Source organism: Saccopteryx leptura, chromosome 9 (genome assembly GCF_036850995.1).
Source record: "Saccopteryx leptura isolate mSacLep1 chromosome 9, mSacLep1_pri_phased_curated, whole genome shotgun sequence".
NCBI lineage: Eukaryota > Metazoa > Chordata > Mammalia > Chiroptera > Emballonuridae > Saccopteryx > Saccopteryx leptura.
In genome coordinates, this window is record NC_089511.1 from 44866330 (window position 1) to 44883793 (window position 17464).

General features: G+C 49.1%; 1 protein-coding gene across 1 annotated transcript; it reads left to right on the top strand.

Annotated features, from left to right (window-relative positions):
* Positions 1 to 15037: 15037 nt before the first annotated feature.
* On the top strand, positions 15038 to 17443 carry LGALS7B (galectin 7B). The gene is made up of 4 exons (XM_066348737.1): positions 15038 to 15167; positions 15555 to 15643; positions 16403 to 16604; positions 17259 to 17443. The coding sequence occupies exons 1-4, from the start codon at positions 15153 to 15155 to the stop codon at positions 17370 to 17372; spliced, it is 420 nt and encodes a 139-aa protein (XP_066204834.1). The 5' UTR covers positions 15038 to 15152; the 3' UTR covers positions 17373 to 17443.
* The last annotated feature ends 21 nt before the right edge of the window (positions 17444 to 17464 follow it).

Here is a 17464-nt window from a genome sequence, read left to right on the forward strand (position 1 = left end):
CCCTGGCCGGTTGGCTCAGCGGTAGAGCGTCGGCCTAGCGTGCGGAGGACCCGGGTTCGATTCCTGGCCAGGGCACATAGGAGAAAGCGCCCATTTGCTTCTCCACCCCTCCGCTGTGCTTTCCTCTCTGTCTCTCTCTTCCCCTCCCGCAGCCAAGGCTCCATTGGAGCAAAGATGGCCCGGGCGCTGGGGATGGCTCTGTGGCCTCTGCCCCAGGCGCTAGAGTGGCTCTGGTGGCAACATGGTGACGCCCAAGATGGGCAGAGCATCGCCCCCTGGTGGGTAGAGCGTCGCCCCTGGTGGGCGTGCCGGGTGGATCCCGGTCGGGCGCATGCGGGAGTCTGTCTGACTGTCTCTCCCTGTTTCCAGCTTCAGAGAAATGAAAAAAAAAAAAAAAAAAAAAAAAAAAAAAAAATTAGGTATCGGTTCTGCTGAACTGGTGCGAACCAGCTGAATCCTACCACTGACTACCATTGACTAAATTTCTCAATCAATTCGGATGCCTCCTGCATTCTATCAGTTTTACTTTCTCCAGGATTTTGCCCCTGCCGTCCCTATGCCTGCCCTCCATTCGCTGCTGATGGAAAGGTGGGTGAAGCCCCCACGTAGCTGTCATCTTGAATCTCCTGTGCTGAATTCCTTAGTCTTTCAGCCTCTTGCTTTTATTTTTTTTTATTTTTATTTTTTTTTAAATTTATTTCTGAAGCTGGAAACGGGGAGAGACAGTCAGACAGACTCCCGCATGCGCCCGACCGGGATCCACTCGGCACACCCACCAGGGGCGACACTCTGCCCACCAGGGGGTGATGCTCTGCTCCTCCAGGGGGTCGCTCTGCCGCGACCAGAGCCACTCCAGCGCCTGGGGCAGAGGCCAAGGAGCCATCCCCAGTGCCCGGGCCATCTCTGCGCCAGTGGAGCCCCGGCTGCAGGAGGGGAAGAGAGAGACAGAGAGGAAGGAGGGGGGGTGGGGTGGAGAAGCAAATGGGCGCTTCTCCTATGTGCCCTGGCCAGGAATCGAACCCGGGTCCCCCGCACGCCAGGCCGACGCTCCACCACAGAGCCAACCGGCCAGGGCCCAGCCTCTTGCTTTTAGACTTACCCCAGATGCTCTCATGACCACAAATTCCTGACCTGTTTCGATTATTTTTTTTTCTTAAGTGAGAAGCAGGGAGGCAGAGAGATAGACTCCCACATGTGGCCCCACAGGAATCCCCCTAGCAAGTCCACTACAGGGCAATGCTCTGCCTGTCTGGGGCAGTTGCTCCATTGCTCAGCAACCAACTTGAGCACCTGAGGCGAGGCCATGGTGCCATCCTCAGCCCCTGAGGCCAACTTGCTGTAAAGAGCCATTGCTGGAGGGGGGGAGAGGGAGAGGGAGAGGGAGAGAAGGAGGGGTGGAAAATCAGATGGTTGCTTCTCCTGTGTGCCTTGATGGGAATTGAACTCAGGACTTCCACACACCTGGCTGATGCTCTACCGCTGAGCCAACTGGCCAGGGCCTGTTTGGGTTCTGAGTTCAATGAATTTCTTCTCTATTTTCCCACCTCCCAAGAAGTCTGGGGTCATATTTTGGCTCTGCGTTTTATGGCTGCAACATCTGAACAGTTACTTTTCTGCTTATGTCACTAGGATAGGTATAACAGTAGTCCTTATTTCATTCGACTATAGTGAGAAACTAGGGGATGAATGTTGATAAAGCGCTTAGAGCTGTGTGACACAGACCAGGACATGCCATTTGCATGTGAGTGTGATTACATGGTGAACTCTAGGAAGACAGCAACATTACACACTGTTGCTGCTTAAAACATTACTCCAAACCTAGAAGCTTGATATAACCATTTTATTTTGCTCAAAGATCCTATGGGTTGTGAATTCAGATAGGTGTCCTATTTCTGTTACTCAGTGTCTGGGTCCTTAGCTGGGAAGACTTCACTGCTGAGGGTGACATGAAAATATGGGACTGGATTATCTGGAGGCCCCTTCACTTACATGTCCATTTCCAAGTCATTGCTGGCAGTCACCTGGGATCTCAGCTCTGTGGACCTGTGAACACGTGCACTTTCCAGGTGGTTCGGGCATCCTCCTAACATGGCCACATCAGAGTAACCAGATTACTTATATGGCAGCCCAGGGTTTCAAATGAAGGACCTAGGTCACAGAATGGGAATCTTTTCTGACCCAATATCACTTCTGCTGCATTCTGTTGGTTATAAATGAGTCAGCAGCCTACCTGATTCAAGCAGAGGGGCCATAAGACCCCTTAGAGGGAAAGAGGCAAGGACAGGAACTATGATTGTAGCCATCTTTGGAAACTACAATTGGCCCCATTTCTCAAACCCTTCTTTTTTTTTTTTATAGAGACCGAGAGAAAGAGTCAGAGAGAGAGAGAGAGAGATAGGGACAGACAGACAGGAATGGAGAGAGATGAGAAGCATCAATCATCAGTTTTTTGTTGTGACACCTTAGTTGTTCATTGATTGTTTTCTCATATGTGCCCTGACTGCGGGCCTTTAGCAGACCGAATAACCCCTTGCTCGAGTCAGCGACCTTGGGTCCAAGCTGGTGAGCTTTGCTCAAGCCAGATGAGCCCACGCTCAAGCTGGCGACCTCAGGGTCTCGAACTTGGGTCTTCCGCATCCCAGTCCGATGCTCTATCCACTGCGCCACCACCTGGTCAGGCTCAAACCCTTCTTGATGAGAACTGTACAAGTACATCCCCAGCCCACACCCTTGGATGCAGATGACACATTCTCAAGTTTAATGTGTCAGGCACATTCATTCAGAGGACTTTTTACTTGATCAATATATCAATCTGATTTAGTGTTCTGTCTAGCTGAGTTCTTCTGTACTTTTCTTACCTGGGAGGTACACAATGCTTATCAATATTAAAGTGACATCTGATTAGAGTCTGCACAACTCTTGTCTTGTCTGGCTTTGCTGTCAGACTTTTCTCATACACTTTCTTGATATCATTGAGAGCATTTCTTTCTGAGTTAGTTTTTTATATCTGTAATATTTTTATCTTTATTTGTTTTTCTAAATTAAATTTATTGGAGTGACATTGGTTAATAAAATTATATTTGTTTCAAGTGTACAATTCTATGATACATTATCTGTATATTGTCTGTGTCCCCACCACCCAAAGTCAAATTTTCTTCTGTCAACATATAATTGAGTATAAATTTTTTATTGATTTATTTTAGAGAGACAGAAATAGGAAGAGAGAGAAAGAGAAGCATTTATTTGTCCCATTTAGTTGTGTATTCATCACTTGCTTCTTGTGTGTGCCCTGACCAGGGGTGGAACCACACAACCTTGTTGTTTCCAGATGACAGACACTCTAACCAATTGAGTGAACCGGCCAGAGACTGACAATAAATTTTTTTTATTATAGAGAATATCATACATGTATATGAATGACAAAATATAGTATAATAAGCCTTCCTGTACCTCTCACCCAGCACAAGACTTGCCAAGGCATAGACAAACTGGCTCCATCTGCAAGTCCACCCATTGACCTCCTGCCATATTATCCTTATTTTTATTTATTATTTATATACCATAAAATGCAAAATTTGGCCCTGCCGGCTGGCTCAGTGGCAGAGCGTCAGCTGGGCGTGTGGATGTCCTGGGTTCGATTACCGGTCAGGCCACACAGGAGAACAGACCATCTGCTTCTCCACTCCTTCTCCCTCCCTTTCTCTCTTTCTCTCTCTTCTCCTCTTGCAGCCATGGCTCAGTTGGAGCAAGTGGCCTGGGGCGCTGAGGATGGCTCCATGGCATTGCCTCAGACACTAAAATAGCTCCATTGCCGAGCAACTGAGCAGTGGCCCCAGATGGGCAGAGCATTGCCTTATAGGGGGCTTGCCAGGTGGATCCTGAGAGCCTGGTCAGGGCACATGCAGGAATCTGTCTCTCTGCCTCCCTGCTTCTCACTTAAGAAAAAGATAATTTGGCATATTAAAATAGCTAACTGAGTAGCCTTGTGAATCCACTTAAAGTATACAATTGAGTAATAATTTTGACTTGTGAGTTTAATTAAAAATTTTAATCAAAAAATTTAAAACAATACTGGAACATTAAAAAGTACTTAAGACTCACATGCACCTGACCAGGCGGTGGCGCAGTGGATAGAGCGTTGGACTGGGATGCAGAGGACCCAGGTTCGAGACCCCGAGGTCGCCAGCTTGAGCGCAGGCTCATCTGGTTTGAGGAAAAGCCCACCAGCTTGAACCCAAGGTCGCTGGCTCCAGCAAGGGGTTACTCGGTCTGCTAAAGGCCCATGGTCAAGGCACGTATGAGAGAGCAATCAATGAACAACTAAGGTGTTGCAATGCGCAATGAAAAACTAATGATTGATGCTTCTCATCTCTCTCTGTTCCTGTCTGTCTGTCCCTGTCTATCCCTCTCTCTGTCTCTGTAAAAAATTAATTAATTAATTAATTAATTAATTAAAAAAAAGACTCACATGCCTGACTTGTGGTGGCACAGTGGATAAAGCATCTACCTGGAATGCTGAGGTTGCTGGTTCAAAATGCTGGGCTTGCCCAGTCAGGCACATATGAGAAGCAATTACTATGAGTTCATGCTTTCTGCTCCTCCACACTCCCTTCCTCTCTCTCTCCTCTCTCTATAAAATAAATAAAATGTTTTTTAAAAATGTTTTTAAAACTCACAATATGAAGCAATTGCAAATTTACAGATTAGTCGCAAATACACCCCTATGTGAGTAAGCTGTCAATAGGGAGTCCCATCACCCTCAAACATTCGAAGGAGTATTTGTTTTTCATTTCTTTTTAGATTTTATTTATTCATTTTTATTAAAGAGAGAGAGAAAAGAGATAGAGAGAACAGGGGGAGGAGCAGGAAGCATCAACTCCCACATTGTGCCTTGACCAGGCAAGCCCAGGGTTTCGAACCGGTGATCTCAGCATTCCAGGTCAATTCTTTATCCACTGAACCACCACAGGTCAGTCTGAAGGAGTATTTTCTATAAAGAGGATATTCTGGCCCTGGCTTGCTGGCTAAGTGGTAGAGCATCTGTGCAGTGTGTGGAAGTCTCGGGTTTGATTCCCAGTCAAGACCCACAGGAGAAGCTACCATCTGATTCTCCACCCCTCCTTCTCTCTCTCTCTCTCTCTCTCTCTCTCTCTTTTCCTCCCGCAGCCATTGCTAGATTGATTTGAGTGCATTGACCCCAGGCACTGAGGATGGCTCCGTGGAGTCTCCGCCTCAGGTGCTAAAAATAGCTCAGTTGCAAGCATGGCCCCAGATGAGCAGAGCATTGGCCCCAGACTAGGGTTGCCAGGTGGATCCTGGCCAGGGTGAAGTCTTCTCTCTACCTCCCCTCTTCTCACTTCAAAAAAAAAAAAAAAAAGAGGCTATTCTCCTACACTCATCAGTACACGCTGACACATTGAGCCCCCACTGCGACCTGATATCCAGGCCTCATTCATGTTCTGCCTGATAGTCCCTTATGTCTCTTGTACCAAAAATTCAGTCAGAGTTGCTGTTGTTTGGTTGTCATGTCTTCTTAGTCTCGGTCATCTTCAGTTTGGAACAATCCACAGTCTTCCTATGTCTTTCAAACTCTGGATTCTTTGGAATGTTACAGGTTGCTGATTTCTTGTTCTTAGAGGATGTGATCTTCTGGCAGTTTGTGATCTTCTGGCAGAAGGACCACAGAAGTGACATGTGTGCATCCTATCAAGCTGCGCACAACCTCCATGCGTCCTGGGGCTGGTGGTATTGCCTGGATTGCATGATTAGTGCACCTGCCAGGCTTCTCCACCATACAGGTACCCTTTGGGGCTTTGTCATTAGTGAGCATTTTGTGGAGAAGTGCTTGGGAAGTATGCAGATATCAGATTTTCCATCAAACTTTTCTCATTGCAATCTTTTAACTGTTCACATCTCCATACACTGAATGTTTGTGCCCCGTCACCAGACTTCCTATGTTGAAACCTAATCCCCAATAGGATGGTACTGGAGGTTGGGGCTTTGGGAGGAACTGGGGTCTAGAAGGTGGAGCCCTCCTGAGTGGGGTGAGTTCTCTCATAAGGAACCCAGAGAGCTCCTTTGGCCCTTCAACCACGAGAGGACAGAGCGAGAATAAGGAGTCCATGAACCAGGAATCACCTCTCATCAGACACCTAATATGCCAGCACCTTGATCTTGTACTTCTCAGCCTCTGGAACCCTGAGAAATAAATTTTCATTACTTATAAGCCGGCCAATGAATGGCATTTTGGTTAGAGCAGTCCTTAACAGAGTAAGACAACATCAGTGTAAGCTTTTAACTTTATCCCCGGTGTCGTCATGCATGACTCTCACTTCCTGGACTCATATTGTGGGAATCCTTTTCTTTTTCTTTTTCTTTTTTCTTTTTTTTTTTTTACTGAGAGAGACAGAGATAGAGAGAGACAGAAGGAGAGAGAGACAGGGACAGACAGACAGTAAGGGAGAGAGATGAGAAGTATCAACTCGTAGTTGCGGCACTTTAGTTGCTCATTGATTGCTTTCTCATATGTGCCTTGACTGGGGGGCTCCAGCCAAGCCAGTGACCCCTTGCTGAAGCCAGTGACCTTGGGCTCAAGCCAGCAACCTTGGGCTTCAAGCCAGCAACCTGTGGGTTCAAGCCAGCAGCATTGGAACCATGTCAATCATGCTGCGCTCAAGCTGGCAACTCCATCCATGCTCAAGACGGAGACTTCGGAGTTTCAAAACTGGACCCCAGAGCCCTGGCCAGTTGGCTCAGTGGTAGAGCATCGGCCTGACGTGCAGGAGTCCCGGGTTCGATTCCCGACCAGGGCACACAGGAGAAGCGCCCATCTGCTTCTCCACCCCTCCCCCTCTCCTTCCTCTCTGTCTCTCTCTTCCCCTCCCGCAGCCAAGGCTCCATTGGAGCAAAGTTGGCCCTGGCGTTGAGGATGGCTCTATGGCCTCTGCCTCAGGCACTAGGATGGCTCTGGTTGCAACAGAGCAATGCCCCAGATGGGCAGAGTATCGCCCCCTGGTGGGCATGCCGCGTGGATCCTGGTCGGGTGCATGCGGGAGTCTGTCTGACTGCCTCCCCGTTTCTAGCTTAAGAAAAAAAAAAAAGAAACTGGATCCCAGTATCCCAGGTCAATGCCCTATCTCTATCCACTGTACCACCACTGGTCAGGCAGGCTGTCACATCTTATACGTTCCCTGACGGAGCCTTGGAACAGCCATTTCTACAAGAAGAGTTTCTTGAATAGAGAAGGTAGAGTCCTAGGACCAAGGTCTGGGCACCGGTGTGCTCATGGCTATACAGGTGTCTCTGCTCTCAGGCCCTCTTGGAAGATGGAGTTAAGAGTTACATGGGTATAGGTGTCTGTAGTCATTGTAGGGGAGGCACAGTTTTACCTCTACCCTCCTAGGATATTTCAGCTGGGCCCGGGAACTAAACTGACCTGTCCAACTGACAGATTAATGGAGAAATGCACACACATTTGTCAAAGTTGTAGGCGACACAGGAGCCCCCATGATGAAATGAAGACTCAGAGAAATGGCTAAACCTACATGCTTTTCTATTAAATGAACAACAGAGGCAATTGTGGAAAAGTAACTCAACTAGTATGCAGAGCCGCTGAAGGAAGATAAGAATTATTTTAACAAGGCCTGTGTGTGTATGGTCCTCTAGGTCTCCACAGGATGATAAAAATGTTACCTTCCTTCTGGGACGTTCCTTCTGGGAGGGCGTCTTTCTCATGGAAGTTTTCATCTCCTGGTTTCAGGAAGAAAAAGGGAGGTAAGAATACCATCTTATCCCTGCTGTTTTAAAAATGGCTTTAGCTCAAAATATCCTTATGCCTCAGGGGCCTATTTTGGGGTGGGGTATTCTGCCACCTTCAACATACACATACCTACTTACATCTGTATTTCTCTTTTATATGTGTATATACTCATAAGACACAGTAGGGTATGTACTGTGTGATTCCATCCGTACAAGGTCCCTGGAGTAGTCACAGTCACAGGGACAGAAAGTACACCACCAGTGGCCAGGGGCTGAGACAGGGGTGGGGAGTTATGTTTATGGGAGCAGAGACTGAGTTGGGGAAGGTGAAACTGTCTGGAGATGGAAGGTGTGATAGGTGGGGAACAATATGAAAGTACTTAGCCCCACAAAAACCCTTAGTCTGCTCAAAGATGGTTTCAAGGTAAATAATATGTAACTTATATTTAATTTTTTTTGTTTGTTGATTTGAGGGAGATAAAGAGAGAGAGAGAAACCTTGATCTATTTGTTCCACCCATGTAATCATTTATTCATTGATTCTTTCATCTGCCCTGACCCAGGTTCAAACCCACAACTGTGGCCCATTGGGACAATGGTCTAATTAACTGAGCTACCCGGCCAGGGCTTTTTTTTTTTGAGACAGAGAGAGAGACATTGAGCTGTTCTTGTATGTGCCCTGACTGGGGAACTGAACCGGCAACCTCCACACTCCAGGATGACACTTCAACCAACTGAGCTATTCAACAAGGACTTAACTTGTTTTTTTTTTAATTTTTTTTAATTGATTGGTTTTTAGAGAGAGGAGGAGGAAGGGAAGCATTCATTTGTTGTTCTACTCAGTCATACATTCATTGGTTGCTTCCCATGTGTGCCCTGACCAGGGATCGAACCCGTAATCTTATAGTTTGGGGAGGAGGCCCTTAACTGACTGAGCTCACCAATCAGGTCCATTTTTAAATTTTTTTTTTAATTTATTCATTTTATTTTATTTTATTATTTTTTTTATTTATTTTTTACAGAGACAGAGAGTGAGTCAGAGAGAGGGATAGACAGGGACAGACAGACAGGAACGAAGAGAGATGAGAAGCATCAATCATTAGTTTTTCATTGCGCATTGCAACACCTTAATTGTTCATTGATTGCTTTCTCTCTCTATCTTTTGTATCCATAATCTATTTCCTTTTTCTTATTGGCATCTGAGGGTGGTCTTGTTGATAGTATTAATTAGAATTAATAAAGAATAAAAAGGAAAAAAAAAAAGGAAAACACCCCACAAAAAAAAAACAGTAATAATTTATTATTTCCCCCTTTTTTCTTTCTTCTCTTCCCCTCTTCTCCCCTCCTCAGGGAAATATCGTGATGACCTGTGAATTATATTATGCTAAATGGAACAAAAACTGCCTATAACGGAGGGCCTGATTTGGGGTGAAGAGTTCAAGGGGCAAAAAAGGGAGTAGGGAAAGAAGAAAAAAATAAAAATAATAAGTAAAAATCTGTTGTATTAAGTAGAGCGAAGACTAACTACAACGGAGACCTTGGGTTGGGAGGAATGCTGGTGAGTTAAAAAGCAATGTAAAAAGTACCCAAAATGCCACAAAAACAAACAAACAAAGGAAAACCAAAAACAAAAACAAAAGCAAAAAAAAAAAAAAAAACCTTGAGTCTCAAATTAAATAATTTGTTCGTGATTGAGGATTGAATGGGAGGAAAAGTAAAAGGAGAAAAGAAGAAACAAATAGAAAGGAAAAAAATAAGAAAAAGAGAGAAACGAAGGAAGAAAAAAAGGAAGAGAAAAAAAGACAAAAGGGGAGAGAGTGAGAGTTAGGGGTTTTGGAGTGTAACCCTAAAGGAGAGTAAGGATGAAGAAAAGAAATAAAATGTAACACTCATGGGTAGTGTAGTTCAAGAAAAGGGAAGCATAAGATGGGCAGAGAATAAAAGGACCGAGGTGAGGAAATAGAAATAATAATAAAGGCAATAAGATAGAAGAAAGAAACAACAACAACGAAGAATTAGTGGAACAAGTTATAAAGTCTGTGGATTTTTCTTGATTTTGAGAGGTTAACTTCTTCCTTTTTCTTTTCTCTCCCTCTTCCTGGTCGGTGACTCTGTACCCCAGGCTCTGCCCCTGTGTCACGCTTAGGTAGGGATTTGCAGTTGATGGGATTCTATGGCAATGTCATATAATTGGCTTTAGTCTCACTGATTGTCAAGGCTTGTTGGTGTTTGCAGGGTCCAACAATGAGAGAGTTTGCTTTCCTGGAGTCTCTCTCCTAGTCTCCCCTTCCTGAATTAGCAGCCTGGTGGTCCAGTTATGAGGCTGCCACTGCTTCTGTCTGGGGAGTAAGAGGCTCAAAGAGCTGGGAAATCCCCACTCTATCCCCACTCAGCACAAGGCTCTGGGTAAGGCTCTGGCAGTCAGAGCCTCCAGCGTAATCAGGTGGGGCTGGGAGTCAATTGTTGTCAAGGTGACTGTTCAGCGCCTACCATTCAGTTGGACCACTCAACCTAGGCTTTCCACACTTTGTAACCTATTTTGGCTGGGAAGAAGAGGCACTAGTCGCTGCTTGCTATATAGGTCTTAATATCTGCCAAGTCCCTCTTGTTAGCATATATCCCTGAATATGGAGGCTCTGTCAATCAGAAGTTGCCCCCGCCCCTTTAGCGAGAGGCACTGAAAAATATCACACCTCTTGTCTTGGATCGCTGAACTGAGAGAGATCCTATCAATTAGAGCCCGTGGGTGTGCAGATTTCGTGAGTTAAGCTAATTTCAGTGATTGGATCCGCAGCTGTGCTCCAGAAAGTATTTCAGGCTGCCTGCGCTCCCCTCCCCCAACGCTTGATTGTTAGCTTGAATGGCTGGGTGAGGTGCCCCGGCCACGGAGAGACTCTCCGGAATGGGGAAGACAGCCTTGGAGCCCCTCCCCGGGCGCAGCACGGGGCACCCCCGCGGTCTCTCAGGGCACGCCGGTGGCTGGGGACTCTCCGGACTGCGGCACAGGGCGCGCGCACAGTTTCTCAGGGCACGCCGGTGGCTGGGGACTCTCCGGACCGCGGCACGGGGCGCGCGCATGGTTTCTCAGGGCACGTCGGTGGCTGGGGACTCTCTGGACCGCGGCACGGGGCGCGCGCAGTTTCTCAGGGCACGCCGGCGGCCGCCAGCGCCCAGGCTGCCGCTCCCCGAGTGTGGGCGGGCAGTTGCACGCGTGGGTTGACTCACCACAGGTGTACTTCCTCCTCGGCTTGAATGAACGACCGTGCGGTAGTTAGCTTCCTTCTCACCGTCAGCTCTGATCCATCTCTCAGATTCAAGTGATAACAGTCCTTTCGCTTTCAGTGTGTGTGGAACTCCGGAATGCTCCGAGGATAAATTTTTCTGTTTCTAGTTGATAAATTTGTTGAGATTTTGGGGAGATCTGTCGGACGCGCTGCTCACGGCGCCATTTCCGTGACGTCACTCGATTGCTTTCTCATATGTGCCTTGACCTCGGGCCTTCAGCAGACCGAGTAACCCCTTGCTGGAGCCAGCGACCTTGGGTTCAAGCTGGTGGGCTTTTGCTCAAACCAGATGAGCCCATGCTCAAGCTAGCGACCTCAGGGTCTCGAACCTGGGTCCTCTGTGTCCCAGTCCAAGTTCTATCCACTGCGCCACCACCAGGTCAGATGACTATATTGTGTTTCTTTTATTATGAAAGTTCATTTATAAAACCAAAGCAGTCCCTGGATTATCTTCACTGTGTACAAAAAACAGCTCTGCCTGACCTGTGTTGGCACAGTGGATACAGTACGGACCTGGAATGCTGAGGTCAGCATTTCAAAACCCTGGGTTTACCCGGTCAAGGCACACCGGACAAGCAAGCAATGAACAACTAAAATGAAGTAACTATGAGTTGATATTTCTCTCTCCTTCTTCCCTTTCTCTCTCCTTTCTGTAAATCCAATAAATAAAATCTTAAAAAAAAAAAGGTAAGCGCCTGACCTGTGGTGGTACAGTGGATAAAGCGACGACCTAGAAATGCTGAGGTTGCCGGTTCGAAACCCTGGGCTTGCCTGGTCAAGGCACATATAGGAGTTGATGTTTCCAGCTCCTCTCCACCCCCACCTTCTCTCTCTTTCTCTCTCTCCTTTCTCTCTCCTTCTCTGTCTCTCTCTCTCTTTTTCTCTCCTCTCTGAAGTGAATTTTTTAAAAAAATTTTTAAAAAAAGGGGCCCTGGCCGGTTGGCTCAGTGGTAGAGTGTCAGCCTGGTGTGCAGAAGTCCCGGGTTTGATTCCCGGCCAGGGCACACAGGAAAAGCGCCCATCTGCTTCTCCACCCCTCCCCCTCTCCTTCCTCTCTGTCTCTCTCTTCCCCTCCCGCAGTGCAGCCGAGGATCCACTGGAGCAAAGATAGCCCGGGCGCTGGGGATGGCTCCTTGGCCTCTGCCCCAGGCGCTAGAGTGGCTCTGGTCGCAACAGAGCCACACCCCGGAGGGGCAGAGCATCGCCCCCTGGTGGGCAGAGCGTTGCCCCTGGTGGGCATGCCGGTTGGATCCCGGTCGGGTGCATGCGGGAGTCTGTCTGACTGTCTCTCCCAGTTTCCAGCTTCGGAAAAATACAAAAAAAAAAAAAAAAAGTAAGCAATTAGCATTGTTTAGACTGGCAAATACATGAAAAAAAAAAGGCCCGAAATTACCAAGAGGCTGACATAGAGCATAGGATTTCAACTTCTACAACACAACTGGGGGCACGATTAACTCCTTTCCAGCAGAATTCTTTCCCGAAGGAGGGCAAAAGTCAGCAAACTCAGCCTGCTTGCCACCCTTCTTCTTTATTTTCATGGCCAGTGAACTTCGAGAGGATGGATGTCCTGGGCCAGGTGGAGGGAACTGTTGTTTCAGGGACTGGAAGAAACAGGCTCGGGGTGGTGGCTGCACAGGTCTACTACATGTTTGACAAAGCTCATCGAAGTATTCTGTTAAATGCACATGATTTATGAAAGTGAAGTAGAGCTTGAGAATAGAGCATTTAGGAGATAAATATACTCACTACTTATTCGGAAATGAAAAACAATACTCTGGCCTATTGGCTCAGTGGATAAAGCATCGGCCCAGAGTATGGGCTTCCCCGGTTCTAATCCCAGTCAGGGCACACAGGAGAAGTAGCCATCTGCTTCTATCCCTCTCTCACTCCCCCTTCTCTCTCACTTCTCCTGCAGATAGTAGCTCAACTGCTTCAAGTGTCAGCCCTGGGAGCTGAAGATAGCTCCATTGGTCTGCGTATGTAAGCCTCAGGAACTAAAAATAGCTCAGTTTATTTTAGCATCAAACCCAGACTGTATTGCCAGTGGATCCCAACTGGGTGCATGCAGGAGTCGGAGTCTGTCTTACAATCTCCTCTCCTCTAATTAAAAGAAAAAAAGAAAGAATAACAATGCTCTCAAAAATGTATTTCAAGCACTGATATGAAGATCTTCTGAACAAATGAGTAAGAACCATAAAGGGTGGACACACCTGAATTATCAGAAATATACCAGAAATCCAACAGATAACAGATTGAATGGAAACACTTGTTGCAACACCAAAGTCAAGTTTGGACTTGCAGATTGGCAGCCTGTGAAGAAATATCCAGCCACAGTGAGGCCACCGGGGAGAAGATGTGTGACTGGGATACAGTATTAGTGCTGAATGGGACAACATATGGCCGCCCTCATTGGTCAGAGCCATGGAGTCCATCATTGTGGGAATCTCCTCATCCCGAGCTGTTGGTGCTAGAACCTCAAAGCCCTCCGTCCTCTGGTTTAAAGTCTGATGACATGCCCTTGGCACACAGCCCCGGACTCCAGCCCAGGCCTGGTCCCTCCCTTGCTAGGAGCGCAAGGCTGGGAGGCTGCCCCTAAGCCTGAGTTTTCCCTTGCCCAAACTGGGGAGCTTGCAGCCCCCACTTAAATGCAGCTGCCTACCCTCCCTCTCCAAGGCCCTTGACCCCCTTGTGCCCCAGCACCTGGGTGCCTGCTGTGTGGTGAGAGGGAACGGAAGAGTCCAGGAAGCCTGGGGAGAGTGGGGGTTTCCACTCCCCAGAGGTCTCTGCTCTGGGCTTCTTCCCCCTGAGGGGAAGGCAGGATGGGAGGTGAGAGTGAGGGGGTGAAAACGGAGGGGAGGGCTGCTAGGTGTAGGAGATGGTGCCGCCAAGTCCTCCCACCTTCCTCTTCCTTGACTTCCAGAACCATCTTTCAGCATTCTCCTTCCCTCCCCGCCCCCAGTCTTCCTATGCTGGTTGTCTCTAGAGTCTTGGGCAGTGGGGGCTGGAAATGGCCTGGATGGGAGGGGGGTCTTCCTTGGTCTGGGAGAGGGTGGGTCCTAGGATCCCCCCTCTTGTCCTGAAACTAGGTGGGACAGTGCTAAGTTTTCTGGGATGAGGAGATGAGGAACAGGAGAGAGGAAGAGGAAGGCAGCATCAGAGACGGGGAGACAGAGGGACACAGAGACAGAGACAGAGAGACAGAGAGACTAGGACATCCACAGAGACAGAATAAATAAGACAGAAACTTCCAGAGGGGAAGAAAGCCAGAGACACAGTCACCATAGTATACAGAGCCATGTGGAAGTGCTTTTCTTTTCTGAGCCTCAGTTTCCTTGTCTGAACAACGGGGGAGATCCGTGCTCGTCCTTCAGTGGCAGCTGGACGCGTCCTGTCCGTGAGCAGCCTTGATCTCTGGCACATGCCGCCCAGACCAGGGGCCTTAGTAAATGGCAGCTGTTGTTATTTTTCTTTCTTTTCTTGCGCGGGTTTACTGAGAATTACTGTGTGCCAGGCACTATTCTAGGCACCAGGGCACAGCATTAAACATCAGGCAAAAATCCTGCCCCTCAGAGCTCCCTTTTTAGTATTGTTGTTGCCATGGTTATCACTATACTGCAGAAGCATAACTGGAATTTCAGGAGAGACACAACCGTAGCCCCACGCAGCAGGTCCTAACCTGGGGGAGAAGGGTCGGAGTACCAGGCCCTAAATTAGCCTCTCAGGACCAAAGTTTTCTATGACAAAATGGGGTAAGGGTGTCTCTCTCTGCCAGGCAGCAGGAAGGTAGGGCTGGATAGATGGTGGCTCAATGAGACTCCTTTGTTTTTGTGGTGTTTATTATTATTATTGTTATTATTAACTGTCTCTATCGTTATTAGCTCAAAGGAGAGAGGCTATTCACCTGGGAACCTCAGTGAGTGGATGAGGGTGAGAGGCCCCAGGAAGAGGGTGCTGGGCCACCCAGGCCCCAGGGCCAGGGTCTGTGCCAGGTGTGGGCGGTGGGTGTGGAAAGACAGGGGAATGAGTCATCAGGCCCAGCCACACCCTGCCTTTTACTTAAGGTCCCAGCAGCCAAACCCACCACCACCATTGCCTGTCCCACCACCCAGCCATGGCAGGGAGCTCTGTGAGTGCTGTAGGGTCTGAGGGTTGAGGGGCCTTGCACCCCAGGCTGCAGCAGACTAGGGGAGGGGCTGGGCCTGGTGGAGGTCTCCTGTCACAACGGAGAGTGGGTGGCCGGGTGTGCTGTGAAGAGTCTGGGTGCTGTCTTTTGGGTGGGCCACCCACCCATACCAATACTCCCATGTCCTCTTGGTGCCCCCTCTTGGTTTCTCTCTCTGGATATGTGCATATGTTTCTGGCAATCTAACTCTCTCCCTGTGTCTGCCTCTCTCTGTGCCTTCTCTCTGATTGTCCTGGTCTGGGTCCTGGTTCTTTTCTCCCTGGGGTGACCCATGTGTCTCTCCTCTGCCTCCCTGGTTCACTCGCCCCTCACCCACCCGGTCTCTTGCAGAACTTGCCACACAAGACCTCGCTGCCTGAGGGTGTCAGAGTGGGCACCGTCATGAAAATTCGTGGTGTTGTCCCAGACAATGCTGGCAGGTGAGACTCCAGTGTGACCCCTGGCTCCAGAGGTAAGGGGTGGAAGGTCTTTGCCCAGCTGACCCGAACTTCTTATAGCCCAGAGGTGAGGGCCCCAAGGCCACCTTTGTCCCCAGGTTTTGAAATTCCCAGGACATTACCAACATCTTGGAATCTGATATTTTCACAGATTTGTCCCCTGGTTGTAGAGCTGGGGTCTCTAACAATCTGGCTGTTCCAAGGCCACTTCAGGGTTCCTACCTATAGTTCTTCAACTTCCAAAGTGAATCCCCAGGGACTCTGGAATATGTCTTGTGATCTGAAGGTGCTCTGGGCATCTGGGAAGTCAGAGCAATTAAGTGTATGACATCCTGTGTCTGGAAACATCAGACTTCCTGAGAATCTAGGGTGCCTGTAAATTTTGGGTCCCCTACTATTGTCCCCAGCCTTTGGAAATTGGGAGCTCCCTGGGATCTGGAGCACCCTGGCCACCAGCAGCGTGACTTCTTGGGCACTCCTAGACTCTGGAATGAGGGGGTCCTGGGTCTTAGCGGAGTGTTACTCGCTGGATGTGTGGCCAGGCCCCCAATGAATGTGTGGGTGCCCTAAAATCTGGGTTCCTTACACTCTTGTCTTCAACCCTTCCTTCCTGTGTGTGCATACTTAGGTCCCTGTAAATTTGTATGTGCTCTTGCAATGGTGAGTCCTGGTTTACTCGCTGTGACCTTGGTCTGGGGGTTCTCCCTTCCTGACTTATCTGATGTCCCCCCTAACCCCCAGGTTTCACATCAACCTGCTCTGCAGTGACGAGGAAGGTGCTGAGGCTGCCCTGCATTTCAACCCTCGGCTGGACCAGTCAGTGGTGGTCTTTAACACTAAGGAGAAGGGTGCCTGGGGCAAGGAGGAGCGAGGTCAGGGCATTCCCTTTCAGCGTGGGCAGCCCTTCGAGTTGCTCCTCATCGCTACAGGAGAAGGCTTCAAGGTGTGTGTCTGTGCCTCAGGGGTGGGCGCCCAGACACAGGTCCCTCCTGTGGTTGGGGAAGCCAGCAAGGCCCTTGGTGGAGGTGTGGAGCAAAGGCGTGGCCAAGGCTGGGCAGGTGTCCCCATCTCCCTCCCTCCCGTGGTGTAACTTCAGTCGTGGTGTCAGGAGAGCGGGTATATGCAGGGGCAAGAACAAAGCCAGCAAGAGTCAAGTGCCTGAGAGTGGTGTCCTAGGGGAGAGGCGTGGCCCCTACTTCCACCCCAGACCCCACTCCCTGTCCATTTGTGTCTGAGGTTGGGTCTCTGCCCCAGGCCTAAGCATGCGCTGTGAGAGGGCACGGAAACCAGTCCCAGAGGGCGTGGTCGCAGGCCTTTCACCACTTTAAATCTGATGCTTGGAATGAGGCAGTGGACGCAGGGTGGGTGCTAATGACATCCACTGCCAACACTTAGAAAGCACTCTGGTGCCAGCAGTCAAGTCACTGCATCCTCAGACAGGGAGTTAGAAGGAACGTTCGCCCATTTTCCCATTGGGGACCTGGGGTTCGGCGGGTTACGTGGTTGCCCAGGTTACACGGCGCGGGTTCCGGTGGGGAAGAAGCCCCGCAGTGGCCTCGGCAACCTGAATTTAAGCACCGACCCCTCGGCCCTGCAGACGGTGGTGGGCGACAAGGAATACTACCACTTCCGCTACCGCGTCCCGGCGGCGCGCGTGCGCGTGTTGGAAGTGGGCGGGGACCTGCGGCTGGAGTCGGTGAAGATCTTCTGAGCCGATCCCGGGTGGAGTCCCGGACCTGGATGGCAAATAAAGTTTGGCTCCTCATCTGGGCGCCTCCTCTGTGTCTGTTTCTGTGTCTCCTT